Genomic DNA, 16,863 nt, shown 5'->3' with positions numbered 1-16,863 from the left:
AGCCTGGGGCTATGTCTGCTGTGCAGGAACTCAGAACTATCCATTTGACTTCTCTTTAAAAATTTGAATCATCTTATGTTTAAGATATTACAAGCTTATGGCAGAAAATTCTTGCCATCAAAAAGGATCTAAAGAGAAATTACCCCATCCCAAAACAAGGAAATAAACAATGTACCACCAAACTCTATCATCTAGAGAAAACTGTCACCCACTTTTTGATATTTCAATGGTCTCCTTAAACACGTACAAACGAATGATATTTTAATAATATCATTTTGATAAATGGTGTTCTATGGTAAATGCTGTTTTGCAGCCTTTCTTTTTTACTCAACAGTAAACTGTGTGCTCCCTTCATGCCAATGAATGCAGATATACATCATCCTTTTTAACCACTGAACCACATTCCACTGTAAGGATGGATCACAGTTTATTTAATCCTCCTCTTATTGATGGAGCTTTCTTCTGTTTCTCAGTTTTTTTTTCTGTTATAAACTGTTCTAATGATCATTCTTTTGTGTACATTCTGTACCTCCTATATGCACCTCTTCTCCAGTCTTCTCCTCCAAGTCATCGTATTGGTCATGTGTTATGCACATTTAACATTTTAGTACCTATTGTCAGATTGCATTTCATCTTGAATGTCTTTCTGTCCACCTCTTCTTCTTCCTCCCTGCCAAGCCCTACTGACTGGTCTTGCAGCCTCCTATCTCTTGCCCCTTCATCTTCAAGAGCACCTTCTCCAAGGGACAGCTCCAACCCTGCCAATCACTGACATCAGTGGCCCCCCACTGTCCACAGGATAAGCCCTAACTTTTCCTCTTGACAGTCACTACTTTTATAATTGGACCCCAACCTTCTTTTCTGGGCTTACTTCTCACTCTTCCCCTGTGCTTCTGCTTGTTTCCTGAGTGCCTGGCTGTGTTCTTTCTTTGCACAGAATGCCCCTCTCCTTCTAATCTCTGAAGGCCAAAATGCTGCCCATCCTTCATGATCCAGATCAAAAGCCTCCTCCTTCACAAAGTCTTCCATCATTCTCCTTAGCCTTAAGTGACTGCCACCACCTGTCAATCTCTGAGATCATTTCCTGTACCCTCTTATTACCACACTTAATATTCTAGCTGTCTCAATGCAGCTGCAACTCCCCTTTTAGACTGTGAGCTTCTTTAGGGCAGGGTATGCTGCATCTTTGTGTCCCTAAAAGATGCTCAATGCAATTTCTTTTCCCGGCATTCATTATGACTAGAATGATTTATTTGTATGACTCAGTAACATCTGGCTCTTCCAGGAGACTATACTTCCCTGGGGATCCCTCTATGATCTCATGTACTCTCCAATCCACATGACTTTGTCTCCCAAATTTATGTCTCTATCCCTGGCCTTGCCCCTAAACACCAGCTGTATTCCAGCTCTACTCTATATCCCTACATGGATGAACAGTAGGCATCTCAAATAACATGTCAAAAACTAAACTCCTAATACCTGCCCTCCCCTGGTATTAGGAGTTTCTGTAGCCATCTCATCTAAGTGAAGGAAGGACAACTTCATTCTTCCAATTGCTCAGAGGGAAAAAAAAAACCCAACAACAACTTTGGTAATGTCCTCGACCTTTGTCTTTCTCTCATATTCTACACCTGGCCTGTCAGCACATCCTCTTAGAATTACTTTCAACATACACCCAAAATTCAATTACTTCACATCACTCCACTGCCACTGCCCTGAACCAAGCCATTGTCATTTCTCTCCTGGGTTTTTGCAGTAGTCTCCCAACTGCAACACATCTGACTATGGTGAAGTGTCCTTGCGTGTGTGTGTTTGTAAAATCTTAGGGAGCAGGAACCAGATCTTACCGATACCACTGTCTATTATTTTTGATTAACAGCAGTCAGTCAACTATTTCTACACCGAGTGGCTGGTCTAGGAAAAATGCCTATTTGGCCTGCCTGAGACATAGTGGGAAACCAAAAAGGAAGTGCTGATGAGCAGATTATTGTGAGCAACAATTGGGGTTCAATTCTGCTCTAAGAGACTTTACAGAACTCATGTGCACATCAGAAATGTCCCCTCCCAAGAGGCAAAGAAGCTGGGCTGTCTATCCAGTAACACTAGCCCCTCACTGGTTGAAAGTCGCTCCTATGGGCAGTAAGTCCCTGGTACTTCCGGATTCCTCTGCAGGTAGGACGAGCATTCTGCAGCAGAGGAAGCCCCAAGAAAGAAAGTAGGAAACTCTCAGGATGTGTGGGAAATATCCACCAAAGCTGCAGGTATATTTGAGTGGCCAAGAGTGCAGAAGGGTACCTAGAGCATTTGCTACATTGGGCACTGCTGGTCAAGAATGTCGAGCCAAGTGTTCATTAAACACTTAAATGTTTGTTGAACAAAGAAGGTAGTATATCCTGGTATTGGACTCACAGGATTTGTAGACACACACACACACTCTCTCTCTCACACAAACACACAATTAGATGTGACGGCTCTGCCCCTGTCCAGCTGTGTGGATTTGGGACATATTAATATCACCTGTGAAGTCTCCATTCCTCCATGCAGCAGCAATAGGATCTCTTTCACAGGGCTGCTGCAGGGTTTAATGGGTAACTGTGTAAGTGTTGAGCATTAGTGCCCGACACACAGTGACCACAGTAACACAGTAGCTATGGTTGCTTTGACCCCTTTTGGATTGCTTCATTCTTCTTCCAAGGGCAGGAGCCGACAGCAAGAGAGACAGACAGAGGACAAGGAGCAGTTATCGGCCAGCTTTGAGGCAGGCAGGGCCAAGCAAAGACAGGAATAAAAATCCCACAAAATCCACCACCCCATCAGAATGTCAAAAAGCAAGATTTCTTTGGCCTTGCTATTATGTCATTTGCTAATATGCCTTTGAAACAACATCTATATTTTCTCCTTAAAGATTAGTTATCTGATTCCTCAAATGGAAACGCATTGAGTGGCTGTCATATTACGTGTAAACAATTCAGAATCTCGATCAGGATATCAAAATGAGGCGTTTTATACATTCTCAGCAGCCACAAATCTATCAGTGCTTTCAGTAACAGTCATTATTTTGCTTGTCAGACTAACCCAGTCTCCGGCTCTCAGAGTCCAGTGACCAGGAATTGATCAGCCCTAGCTGATGATGGGGCTTGCTGGCAGGTAAATCAAGGTTCCTCCCTCTCTCTGTATTCTTCCACAGCCATACACTGGGAATCACAATATCACTTAATTTTGGTTTGGGTTTGGAAAAGTATGCCTTTTCTTCTCATTTTTCTTTCTTTCTTTCTTTTATTTTTTTTTAAATTGTACTTAAAGGCTAAGTACTAATACGGTGAAGTGGGATGAAAGAAAACACCCTCAACTGTCTGTTGCTCTCAACAACGAAATTGAATTGCTGAAAACAAAGTTCATTATCAAATCTCAACCTAACACTTCCTGCATCTCATTCTCAATGCTTGGCAGGCTGTATGAGAGTAGTAACTAGCACAACAGTAACAAGTAACAGTCATCAGATATGTGCCAGGCTCTGTGTTAAGTTCTTTGCATGGATTCATCCTCATCCTTTCCTTTCCTTCCCTTTCCCCCTTTCCCCTCTCTCTCTCTCTCTCTCTTTCTCTCTCTCTCTTTCCTCCCCTTACATCTCTGAGTTAGATATTGTTTCAATTTTAGACATGTGAATTTAAGAAACTTTCCCAATAACCCAACCGGTACACACAGAATCAGGATTTAAAGAAAGATACACTGCCTTCAGAATCTAGTCATTCAACCACTATGCCATTCTGTCCACAGGGAGATCTCTGTAATTCTGTTCAATCCAACCTATGAGCTCACTTTATTAATAATAACAATGATGGAAGTATCAATAGTTCTCATTCCTATGCCTTGTGCTAAGTGCTCTACAGACACTATTTCATTTAATTCTGCAAACCAAGGTAGGTGCTATTGTTACATTCATTTAACAGAAGAGAAAAGGCCTTGGAAAGATCAAATAATTTCCCCACATTCACACAGCTAATAAGCAGTGAGTCTAGACCCAATCTCAGGTTTGACTTTCTCTGAAGCCTCTGTGATTAACCAGAAGGAATCACTGGCTCCTTTGAAGGTCAGCCTGTCATGAACTTTGTGCACTGGCATGCTCCTACTCATGCCCAACATGCACAGAGTCCCTTCATATTTGTCCATCCAATTGCGCTGCCCACTCACAGCTGACTGGGCCTGGGGCCAGCACTTGATTCAAGGCCGTCTTCCAAGGCTGGCCAGCAGCTCATGGGTCGTCTGTAGGTAGTACTGCCCAATGGGGGCACCCACACCTGGGCAAGAGTAGATCCAGTCCTTTCAGGCAGTCCAAAAGCAGGACAGCCAGGGAGAATGCAATGAGCCTGGGACCTGAGTAGAAGCCACAAGCAGATGATTCTGAGAGGAACCAGAGCATATGCAATAGAGCAGGGAAACAGAGAAGCTAACATGAGGAGGAAGAAGCTGGAAGAAAGAGGAGCAAACTCAGGGTTAGTGTCCTGAAAACTGCTCGCTGTGAGGTCTTACTGGGGCTGCTGGCATGCATCCCTAGCTTCCTACTTGTTATAGGAGGCAGCCAGAGTCCTTAGGTTTTGCCTCCCGAGTAAGCCCCTATAAACCACGTGCACCACTCCTTGGCCTGGATCCAGAAATGGAGGTACACACAGACTCCTGAGGATGCTAGAGCAAGCTCGCCTGGCTCAACTTTCCACCTGCCACTCTTCTGAGCTGCGGCCTTGACCTCTGTGAATCTCAATTGCCCCAGCTGGAAAATGAACATGTGTGAAGATTAAATGAGATGCAGTAAATGAAGCCGGCGACCCAGTGTCGCAGCACACGGAAGTCCTCAGTAAATGTCAGCTGTCATTGTTATCATTATCCTTAACTGCCCACAGAGGCCTCATCACTCTGGGGCAGGAGGATCTGAGGCTAATAATACCATGACAACACAGCACCTTCCCATGCCCACAGGTTGTATATTGTGACTAAAAGAGAAAACAGGAGGAGGTGAGCATGCCCTTCCCATTGAGAATCACCAAGGGAAGAAGAGGACCTTTCTGAACCCTAATCCCCTTTCCCCTATGGTTCATGGGATGTAGCTGATCTGCTGGTCAAAACTTGAAGATGGGAATGAAAGAGTAGCCCTGGGGATGGGAGCTCTTATTTCTCCCCTTGAGACACTGAGATATCCATTCTCCTTGAGCCTGTAAGCTGATTCCCTCACAACACACAAAATGCTCCACGCACCAAGAGGGCAGAGCGAGTCAGAATATTCCAGCTTGGCATCAGGGCATAGCTCACCTCAAGCATCCCCGACACCTCCGGCATAATTTGGGATTCCAGTTAGGGATGCAGCAGGCTCCCAGAATCTGGAATCCTGCAGCTAGTGGGACATCAGGACTAGGTGAGCTGTGCTGGTTAAAGAAACCATGAGAGGCTTCTCTCTCTGAGTGATGTGAACTGGAGGAAGTAGGGACTCATAAAAGGAGTAGTCACTACAAAGTAAGGTAGGTGGGAGGGAGGGAAAGTGGGTGTCAGTGATTTACCAGCACACTAACAACACCACCATATGATTGCTGAGGCTGCCCCACTCAACTTCCTAGGATCAAGAACTGTGACCCCACCATGTGCCCATTATGTGCTTGAGACAATATGAGACCTTGAAATATGTCACTGATAAAAGTAGACAAGATCCAGCCCAGATTTACCTCTTCTTTGAAGTACTTTGGATATACCCACACCATAGGAATGTAAAAGTAGAAATAATAACTAACATTTATGAAGTGCCTGCTATGTGCCAAACATGGTTCTAATTACTTTATGCATACACTTTACTTCCCACAAAAATCCTTTGTGATAGGTACTGTTATTACCCCCATTTTACAGTGAGGAAAACTGAGTTCAGAGTGGTTAAGTAACTTGCCTGAGGTCATACAACTATTCAATGGTGAAGACAGGATATTAACCCAGGCAGTCATAAGTCTTCTCTGTGCTGTCTCTGGGCTCTGAACTCATGACAGCGACTGAAGCACTTTGTCCTATTTCCGTGGACATATTTACTGTCTCCCCAGCTAGCCTAGAAGCCCTCTTGCCTTCTGGGTCCATAGCTTACATGGGCCTGTTCACTTCCTAGAGTGCTAGATGCCCAGGACACTTAATAAATACTTGTTGGCTGATTGCTTTTAGAGAAGCTTTAGGAATGTGTACGAACCTCCAAGTCCCCTGAAAATATTGGATTCCAGATCAAGGTGCAGATGGAAGAGGGGAAGGAGAGGTTCTCAGGCATAATTTTGTTAATTTAATGACATTATAAAGAACTCGATCATTTAAAAATTTATCATGTCACATGAATCAGATCTTACTGAATGGTACATCTTACCAAAAAGAAAAATGCTCTAACAGGAAGTATTTCTTGCAGTAGATGTGTCACTACGTCTGCATGCACAAACAGTACGCAGCTGGAGAGACACTCAGCTCTGGAAAACTCCACTCTCTCCAACACACAGTTAAATAAATAATAGATGATTAATGCATATGTACATAAATTACAAGTGATAATAGAAAAAATATAAAAACAGGCAAATTATAATGTATATATAATAGGGAGAAAGGAAGGGAGAGAAGAGAAGAGAAGAGAGAAGAAAAGAAGGAAAGAAAGTTACTTGCAACACCCAGACTAACTGACAAGTAAAGCTTGCCTTGGCCTCATGAATGAGTTGCATATTTTTGGAAAAAAGAAAATGGTGTTCTGGGGAATACCGGTCTGAGTTAAGTCATGGTCATGTTATGTTTGTCCAAATTTTCCACTAATTAGCTACATGACCTCGATGAGTCGTTTCACCTCTTTGGGCTTCAGTTTGTATGTCTGTGCAATGCACTTAATTATACCAGTCTCACTATTTCACAGAGTGAAGCGACAGAGCTTAAGAACATGGACTCTGATGGAATGGCTTCTCTGTATTAGCAATGCAACATTGAGTAAGCGACTTATCCATCCTGTGCCTCAGCTTCCTCATACATAAAATGCGGATTACAATAGTTGGATGTTGTTGTGAGGATTAAATGAGCTAATACATGCAAAGCATTTACAATAGTGATGGATCTAGGTGCATAATAAATGTTAGCTATTATAAGATCAAAATATACAAGAAAAGTGAAAAAAATTCAAGTGTTTCATAAATACAGGGGATCGTTGTGGCCAGAAGATGAAGAACATCTAAAAATTAAGTTATGTGCTTGCAAGAAGAATAAAATAGTCATTTTCTCTGGTTGACATTAGCATATGTTTCTCTAGTCCAATGCTAAGTGTTGCTGTCATCACGTTCTGATGGCGATGCTGTCATTTGTTGAGATCCCCCTAGATACCAGGCACCACTGTGCTAAGAAATAGCTCATTCCATCCTCCCACACACACACTAAACTTCCATGAAAGGAGATGATCTTCATCCCCATTTTACAGGTTGGGAAACTTATACTTTAAGAGGTTAAATTACTTCATGAGAAAGAGCAGGTGGCAGAGCTAAGGAGTCTGTGTTTCTGCATCTAACATTTTTTTAAATATATTTTTAAAGTAATGGTTTAAGTACTCAGCTGATCTTTAAGAGATACAAATGTTTCTATTTAGGAGACAATTCTACTTGCTTAGGTCCCTTAGAAAATTATATTCTAATTTTCTAGGTATGAAGAAACAAGGATTATCGTATCATCTCTGGGGGCAAGCTGGGATTTCAGGAGGGGACGTTCCTCCAAAGCACTCCCACGAGGATCAGCAGGTGTTTCCATAATGACTGCATGGGAGCTCAGAAGGAGAAGCTTCTGGCCTGGTCAGGGCTGCCTTTTCCCCGAGCCTGTATCAGTGGTGGATGTCTATACATTTGCCTGCTCATCGTCTATTCCTCTTACTGGTAACAACTCCTAGATTTTCCTTTGAAGAACTAAACCCTCTACCTTTCCCCTTGCTCCCAGACTTTGTGGTTTGGATAAAACTGACTGCACCACCCCCAGTTCCAAAAGTGCTTCATAAAATCTAAGCCCAGCTTAACAGCACATTTCTTTTTAGGACACAAAATTTTAAGGATAGGCACGTAGTCTAAGCCAGACCTTTGAAAATTAGCCTAAGTAATTTTGCTATATCTATTGAAAAGGAAGATTTTTCCTTTCTATTGGGGTTGCAAATCCAGCAAGACAAAAGTATCTGCAACTCCTAGAGTCCATTTTTCCCACAATAAAGAGAGTATCTGCCTGAGAATGAAACCAATAGAGAAAAAGCAGAAACAGAGACACAGATTCCCTAATTCACTGTTTGAGCACCTAGATACATCCATGCCTGAAGCCATTTCTCTGGGTTCTTTTGTTATCTGAGTCAATAAATTCTCTTTATGCTTAGGCAAATTTGAGTTGAATTTCATTAAACATCCTAATAAATGAGCAACTTTTGGATACACAGTGTTCATTATACATATTTACAAATGTCAGGCTGTGTACTAGGATCTGGAAACACAGAGATAAATCAAACATAGTGCTTACCCTCAAGAAACTCATTATCTAGTGGCAGAAACAGTCATATGGAGAGATAATTATAGGCGGTGACTAAGTGCTAAACTAGGGGCATGTCTGCAGACACAGAGGAGGGAACATATCCTTCTACATAAGGGAGTCCTAGAAGGATCCATAAAGTAAGGGTTACATGTTAAGAATTTGAAGGATGCTGATGGAGTTTGGATGTGTTGTCCCCTCCAAAACTCATGTGGAGATCTGATCCCCAATGTGGCAGTGTTGGAAACTGAGTCATGGGAGCGGATCCCTCATGAATGGATTAATGTTCTCCCTGGGGGAGGGGGGAGTAATGAGTGAGGTCTTGTTCTATTAGTTCCCGTGAGAGCTCGTTGCTTAAAAAAACCCTGGCACCTTCTCTCTCTCTCTCTTGCTTCCACTCGCCATGTGATCTGCTTGTACCCACCAGCTGCCTGCCACTTTCCACAATGAGTAGAAGCAGCCTGAGGCCCACGCCAGATGCGGCTGTCCCAGAATCGTAAGCCAAATAAACCTCTCTTCTTTATAAATTACCCAGTCTCAGGTAATTCTGTTATAGCAACACTAAATGGATTAAAACATAAATTACCCAGTCTCAGGTAATTCTGTTATAGCAACACAAAACAGACTAGAACAAATGCTTTCTTGTTGAGTATGGTTTAGAAGGGAGGAGAGACATTCAAGCAGAGCCTTAGTTTATGCAAAGTCACAGGAAGATGAAAAAGTAGGTAGAAGTGAGAAGCTGAGTGTATCTGAAATTTAGGGTGAGAAGGGTGAGAAGGGTGAAATGTAGGGTGAGAAGAAAAGGAGGACTGTTACATCTCCCAAGTGCTACATGTAACCTGGCAAAACCTCAAGAGGTAATTGACCAGCTGGCAAACAGTGAAGGTGCCCACGTGCATTTTAGGAGGTGGCTGTTACCTCCAGGATTGAACATTGACATAAGGTAAGACCAGCTACGAGATTTGTGAGGCTCAGTGCACAATGAAAACATGAGTCCCTTTGTTCAAAAATTAAGAACTACAAGATAACAGGCACTGGAGCACTAAATGAAGCATGGGGCCCTTCAGAGCATGGAGTTCTATGCAACTGCACAGGCCTCATGCCCAGGAAGCTGGCCCATTCATAGGGCTGGGAAGGGACCTGCCTCTGGCCCCCGATGTGGCCTGGGCCTAATTCTCACCAGCACTGTAATCATTGCAAAAGCCAGCCTCCTACCCTTGTGCTGTGAACAGGAAGAATCAGGGCAAGCTTAGCCCAGGCTGAGAATGCTCCCTGACACTGTGTTGCTGGGCTGATTTTCCTCTTCCTACCATAAGCAAAGATGCACAGACAGACCCTGCTTTCTGCCTTGACAAATTCCTCTTCCCCTCCATCAGCCCCTATAGCTGGCTCTAAGGACACTGCAGACAAGGGTATCTCTATAGTCACATGGCTGGGCTCTTAGGCATCCAGGTAGTAGAAGAACTACTTTTCAGAAGACTGAAAGGTAAGTGTGGAGGCCATCCGAGATTGGAGTCAGCTCTTTGGCATATATGAGATAGAAATTCTCAGACTGTATCCAATAACAAAATTATTAATACATAATATATAATGTTTATAGTCTTTCCTCTTTCCCTGCTACCAAAGAGAATTCTGCTTTTGCCTCTTCAACTTCCCTCTTTATTCTGCTCTCCAGGGATCTGTCTTTGCCAGCCAATGTTCAGTTTTTGTGCTCTAGAACAAGGATAGTGGGTAGAAGGGAGGTAAAACTAGAAGCTGGTATGAAATAAAAGGCTTTCCATGGAAAGGTCCTAAAACCAATATAAGAAGCCAAAGGAAAGGCAGAGAGAAAGTAAATAGAGAAGCCAAGAAGGTGCTGTTTTAAAGGAATTTATAGATAGAATTTGAGAAGAAGGTTCTGAGAAAGACTTAGGGAAGCCATAGGTTGAAAGATATTAAAAGCCAGAGGAAATGGAGAAAGGGTATATTAGAAAATATTGCTGAGTGCTATCATTTGGATTTCACTTTGGTGAAATGATAATAGAGATATAGCTGTAAATACTGAAATTGTTTAGAGTTACTTTTTTCTCATGTTTTACTGAGCTGTGTGGGATCTGACTTATACTTGGGTTATGCTGATACTCTATGAGATGTTAATAGGCATTATACATATAAACACACACACAGATGCACCAAATGGTTCCACAGGCCAATAAATGTGTGAAACGCTATATCACAAATCCTCTTTGAAAATCATGTTAATATATTAAAAGTTCTGAGAAGTCCAGCACAGAAACCTGTTCAAAGCTGTTTCATCCAATGTTTCCTAAACTTATTTTATCATTATGTCCCAGAATATATTTTATTATTTTTAATAGATTTTTAAAATAATATAATTTTTAAAAATGCTTTCCCAAGCCCTCCTGTCTTTAGAATTTAAGGAAACCTTCAAAGACAAGATATACATTCTATTTGGGATTTAAAGAATGGAGAAGGTGGGGAGGACTTTTTGAATAGCTTCAAGATTGGTGAGGAGTTCTTCCTTCAATTTAAATGTGAAAATTAAGGATGTGTTTGATTTCTTTGATTTCTTTTCACCAGGGAGAAACTAGCCCCACCTCATCTCTCCCAGTGATGTGTAAAGTGAATGGTGGGTGAGATGGCTTTTTGGAAGCGGCAGCAGCTCACCTGTTCTGAACCATACTCATGGCCATCCAGTCTACAGGGTACACATTCTTCCCAATGAGGTCCTTGAACATGATGAAGGTCTCCATCAAGAAGTCCTGAAATAGTAAAGCGAAACATGCCTGTTATCGTCTTTTATAGGAACTGACTGAAAGTGCCCAGATGCCTTGGCTCTTTAACTTTTTTCTTTATTATTTTTGAAGAGACAGAAAAGAAAGGGGCAACACCTTTCATTAAGTTAATAGCAGCAGATATTGAATGGAAGTGTAAAAGTGGCTACAGGGAAACTGTTTCACAAATATCATTGGAGCACAAATATGGAATGCAAAAACACTCTCAAAATGAAGGAGTATTCATTCTGCCTTTGAGGATAGAGCAGTAAATGTATTCATTGATGTGACAATTTTATAATCATCTTCCCAAATATGTATTTGAGAAGGAGATAATCTACACTGTATGAAAGCATCTCGGGTCATTGAGCAAACAAACTATTATTAAAATAAACATCTAATTAGCAGTGCTGAAAGCAGAGTGAATTCATACATCATGCACACACACATGAGCAGATTTCAGAGGAAGCAGAATGACAGGGACTCTTTTCCTCTCCTTTGAAGAGGCTCAAAGTGGACTTCAACACACTTCATCAGATTTTACAGTGGGCAAACTTGTTCTCCATCTTTGGAACACACAAATTAAAGACAGATTCAGATACCAGAGACCAGAACCACTGGCACTGGGACCCTCTTGAGCTGGAGGTAATGAAATACCACCTGAATGCTTTAGGTAAAATTTAAAATCCACCAGAATCCTGTTCAGAGTTCTTTCCTGAAGCCAGTGGTTTTCAAATTATTTTAACAGCAGAATTCTTTGTTCAAAGAAAATCTCACCTGGAACCCAGTGTATAAAACACATAGAAGCAGAATAGCTCTTGTTGAGTGTGTGTGTGTGTGTGTGTGTGTGTGTGTTAGCGGATAGTGAGGCTAGGAGGAACATAATTTGAAAATGACTGTTTTACGCTAAATAGCAAAATTCTGGAAATGACATTGATTCCTTTCCAGTAATCTTTGTTTCCAAGAAAAATCACCTCAGTGCTCTAAGTTCCAGTTTCCACATCAGCAGAATGGGGCAATATCTACCTCAATGGGTTACTTGTGAGGATTAAGTGTACACTGTATCTAAGATGCTTACCACAGAGCCTGGCCCCTTGCAAATACTCACTAAATGCTTGATGATGGCAATGCTGAGTATTATTATTCATTCTTGAATAATAATGAATGAATAATACTACCACTCACACCTGGGGAGCTGTGGATATTATCACAGGCACATCTTCCCGTGGGAATAGAGAAGGTTTCTGGCTCATAGATGGAAAACGCAGCTTCTGAGTGAGAAGATGTAGCGTAATGTAAGAGTTAGAGCCAAGTTTAAATCCTACCTCTGCTGTGTACTAGTGATGGGGCCTTGAGCAAGCAGATTGTTGACTTGTATAATGTGACTCCTAACACCTACGCCATACTGTTGTGAGGGTTATATAACAAAATGTGTATCTTCAGTAAGTAAGAATTATCTTTCCTACCTTTTTTCCCAGAAACCTTTCCTTCCACAGAAGATCAAAACTTAGGAATCCAGTTTTTCTATTTCCATGTTCCAAGACTAGAGGACTTGAGGGGTGGGGAACCTGGGTTATTTAGCCTTCCTTTTATCTTACTTTTTGCATATTCAGAAAAAGGTTTCAAATCTTGCCAATCCTACTCCAGTGAGGAGGATGTCTCACCGCTGAATGGTTGAAGGGGCAGAGCATGACTTCTTAATGATTGTCCTTTTAGGGGCCACTTTCTGAGGCTGTCCAATTCTGGTGCCCTCGGTCTCTCCAAGGAGAGTTGAGAATGAGCTCCCAGCAGCAGGATACCTGAATCTGGCAGAAGTAAGGAGACAGCGACACAGGCCACCATGCTGAAGGCAAAGGGTGCTCAGCTACACCCCAGGAGGGGACAGCCCCAGCTGTGCTCTATGATGACAAAATCTTCTGCTGCAGAGGTGTGAGCCACAGGCCACAGGCTGACTGTGCTATACCAAATGAGTCCTGATGGGCTAGAAGGAGAAGAGGGCTCAGGGGCTAATGTCCTCCACACATTTGTTTTTATAGTATAATGACATCTTTCACCGGGTGCTTACTCTGTGAGAGTTACTGTGCTCTCATGTAACTCCTTCCTAACCCTGTGACATACATGATATTGTCCCCACTTTGCAGATGAGAGAACTGAGGCTTAAGAGAGGTTATCTTACCCATGGTCACACAGCTAGCCAGTGAAACATCCTGGATTCAAACTCAAGACTGTGTGACTCCAACACTCATGTTCTTAAGCCTCCAAATGTCCATAATTCATCAACAAATATTTGTTAAGCCATATCTAGATTATGTGGTAGATATTCAGGTCTCATTGCTGACATGAACTGAAGACATATTCCAGAGGGTAGGTATACAAGAAATAAAAGATCAGACATGCACGTTGATAACTTGCACACGAACACACACATACTCAAGATCTGTGGGGAGACCTTCTTGCCCTACACTCATGAGAACCAAGAGTATGATATGCTGTCCCCCATCAGCCCCCAGCATCCTGCAGACTCACCACAAGTTCAGAGCTGGTCTGGAAGGTTTCAATGTAAAAGGAATAGTGCTGATCGCCCATCTGGTCTAGTATGGCTGTCATACATGCCACAAAGTGACTCTGCAAGAAATAAAGAAAAATACCATGAACTAGTGGGCATGAGGGCCACGAGATTCATCTTCTCCATTTCCTTGATTTCAAACTAGAAAACACCCAACCATCCCAGGCAAGTATTAAAAAGTCCCTTTGAAGATGGAGAATCTCTCCTTATCAGATCAGCATACAAGATTTCCTATGAGGAGATGTCTGCTTATGGCTTAGTCATCAAAAAAGCATTTATTGAATACCTCTTATGTGCCTGGGACTGTAATAAGAGTTCCAGATATAAAAAGACCTGGTCCATCACCTCTACTGCTGCTTGTACACTAGGAAAAGAGCACTGCCTTGGTGTTGGGAGATCCAGCCTATATCAAGATCCTGGAGACAGTTTCATTTTCCGATTAATAATTTTATATGTGTAAGATCCAGTTGTTTCATCTGTAAAGCGGGACAATAATCCATTCATATCTACCCTCACAGGAGTATCAAAAGGATCAGATGGCTCCTATAGCACCTTGAAATGCATTAACGTTCTCCGCAGAGTGATCAGTTGTTGGAGCACCATAGATCAACCAGAGAGAGAACCCAGGACCTACCGGCCGGCACATGTAGAGGGCTGTGGAGGATAAAAGAAATGAGATAGCTGTTGCTCTTGTGAGTTTGTGATCTAGTTGGGAAAGCAAGATTAACATCCATGAGGGAAAAAGTACATGATCCTTGATCTGTGAAGCAGACCATGTATTAGAAGGATTCAGACAAGAGGGAAATCAAGGTGGGGACTTGGACAGGAGGTAGATGTAGAAGGATCCCAGGGAGCAGCGAGAACCATGCCCTTTCATGCACCAGAAGACATCAGCAGAGCCTTTTCTGCTTTTTCTCTCCCGTATTTTATGAGTCTGTATCAGGGTGCATTTTCTGTTTCTGCTAACATCTGCAAGCAGCACTTAGGGAGATCTATTCTGAAACCTGACAAAGGAAGCACGAATCCACCAGGGGTGAGAAGCCCCTCTCGGTTGTCTCTTGCAAGATTCCACTGGGGCTGCCACCTGGGCCAAAGAAAGTGCCACTGTGTCTGATCCAGGACAGGCTTGTGGAAGATGACCTGGCTGGGGTGACACAGAGACCCCCACTGGTAAAGAGGGTAGAATATGACACACACCAGAGAGGTGGGCCTGCAAGTATTATGTTTGAACCAAAAAATAAAAGGGGGTTGGTATCACAAACTGCTGCCTTTATTTTTTAAAAAAAGCTCTTTTGTTAAAAAGACAACAAATATTATATATGATATATATATACACACACACACATATATATGCATATATATATACACATACGTATATATACACATACATATATGCATATATACATACACACATATATACATACACACATATATATCTCTCCTCCCAGGTTTACAATCAGTCGCAGTGGTAGAGAAACAGCCTTGATGACCCCAGGAAGCCCCTTCTAAATTCCTCCATAGGAAGCCTTTTGGGAAACGGATGTTCCTCAAGTTCACATTCCCAAGAGTAGATATAAATGCTCATTTGCTTCCAGGTTCTTTTCAATTAGGAAGTCAGGGATAGTGTGATTTGCCTGTCTGCAGGACCGATTGTGCAATTTGAGGAGCCCGGAACAAAACAAAAATGCAGGACCTTTGCTTAAAATTATATTCAGAATTTCAAAACAGCCACGGGCCCTTCTAAGCACATGGCCTTGTACAACTATGCAGGTCACATGCCTAGGAAGCTGGCCTGCCTACTAGTGACCACCACACTCATACACCATAAATGTTTAGAAAACATGCACATCCGGCAGAGAGCGCAAAGCTGGGATACTCAGGAGCAATGGCCAAGGACACTCTGTTGATGGGGAACCTGTAGCCTCTACAACGGGTCACACTTCCTGGAAGATTCAGAAAGTAAAATCCTGTCTCCTGCTCAGGCCCCCAGGGGGTGGTGGTGAGTTTGTGAAATTATCCCTTTCAAACCAGGCAGAACACCACCATCACTGCTAACACAACCAAGTCCCAGTTAAATCAAGAATGAGCTTTATTTTTGTTCATACATCTGGCCAGTCCAAATGCAAGAAAGGAGAAATCTTAGAGTTTGAGAGTTTAAGGGGTGTGTGCATGTGGGTTTGTGTGTGTGTGCACGTGCACAGGAGTGTGTGTTTCCTCTACTCCCTTTTTCTCTCTCCCTTCTTTAAAGAATTCAGCCTGTGGCCACTAGAGGTCTTTTCTTTTCACATGGTAGCTGCCGTGCAGTTTGTTCGGCTTTTTATTTATTCCTACGTGAGCAGACCCACTACACTTCTTGCATATAAACAGTGAAAATTACAAAATAAAGGACTTATTACTGCTTTTTTTGGAGTAATTCTGCTGCTGGTCAAAGCCTGGCTCACTGTGCAAGGAAGGGGAGACATCCTCTGCAGGTAATTCCACTGCTTCAAGGTAAGAAATGTGGGCAGATTTTATTTTTTATGATCGATGATCCTCTAAGAGAAAATGCTATCATCTCTTGGATGATAGTTGACTTTAAAAGCTTTGGTTTAAATGAGTACTGAGATTGTGAGCTTGTAAGTGTGTTAGGGGAAAAGCCACCATTGTCAGAACCGCAGGCTGCCCCAAATGCATAGAGATGGAATGCTTGTTATTTCCAATGCCTTGATTTGAATTCGAAGGGGAGAAAAAAAGCAAAAACCAAAACTCGGATCTCAAGTTGCCTAAAACTGCCTTGAAAAGGCTGCATTATCTTAAGCCCTGTTTAGAGAAACTTCCATTCTTCATTTTAAAAGAAAAGAAAAAGGGAGTGGGATTCTAGTCCCCATCTAGGGAGAGTGACTATTTTATGTAAGAAACCATTATCTTTTTATTAGGAGTTGGTCAGTGTGTTATAGTTCACCAATCAATCAAAATTACTTTTACCAGCTTGTTAATTTCTTCATC

At 42.2% G+C, this 16,863-nt stretch overlaps 1 protein-coding gene across 1 annotated transcript in view; it reads right to left on the bottom strand.

The window, feature by feature from the left end:
• DOCK2 (dedicator of cytokinesis 2) overlaps positions 1-16,863 on the bottom strand; it is a 396,194-nt gene that overhangs the window by 75,889 nt on the left and 303,442 nt on the right. Inside the window, exons 28-29 of the mRNA XM_063087676.1 lie at positions 13,839-13,937; positions 11,206-11,300 (exon numbers count right to left, since the gene is read on the bottom strand). Of these exons, the coding sequence (XP_062943746.1) occupies positions 11,206-11,300; positions 13,839-13,937 (194 nt within the window). The remainder of the gene's footprint in view (positions 1-11,205; positions 11,301-13,838; positions 13,938-16,863) is intronic.

Source organism: Cynocephalus volans, chromosome 2, assembly GCF_027409185.1.
Source record: "Cynocephalus volans isolate mCynVol1 chromosome 2, mCynVol1.pri, whole genome shotgun sequence".
Lineage (NCBI taxonomy): Eukaryota > Metazoa > Chordata > Mammalia > Dermoptera > Cynocephalidae > Cynocephalus > Cynocephalus volans.
This window is presented reverse-complemented; position numbering and strand designations above follow the sequence as displayed.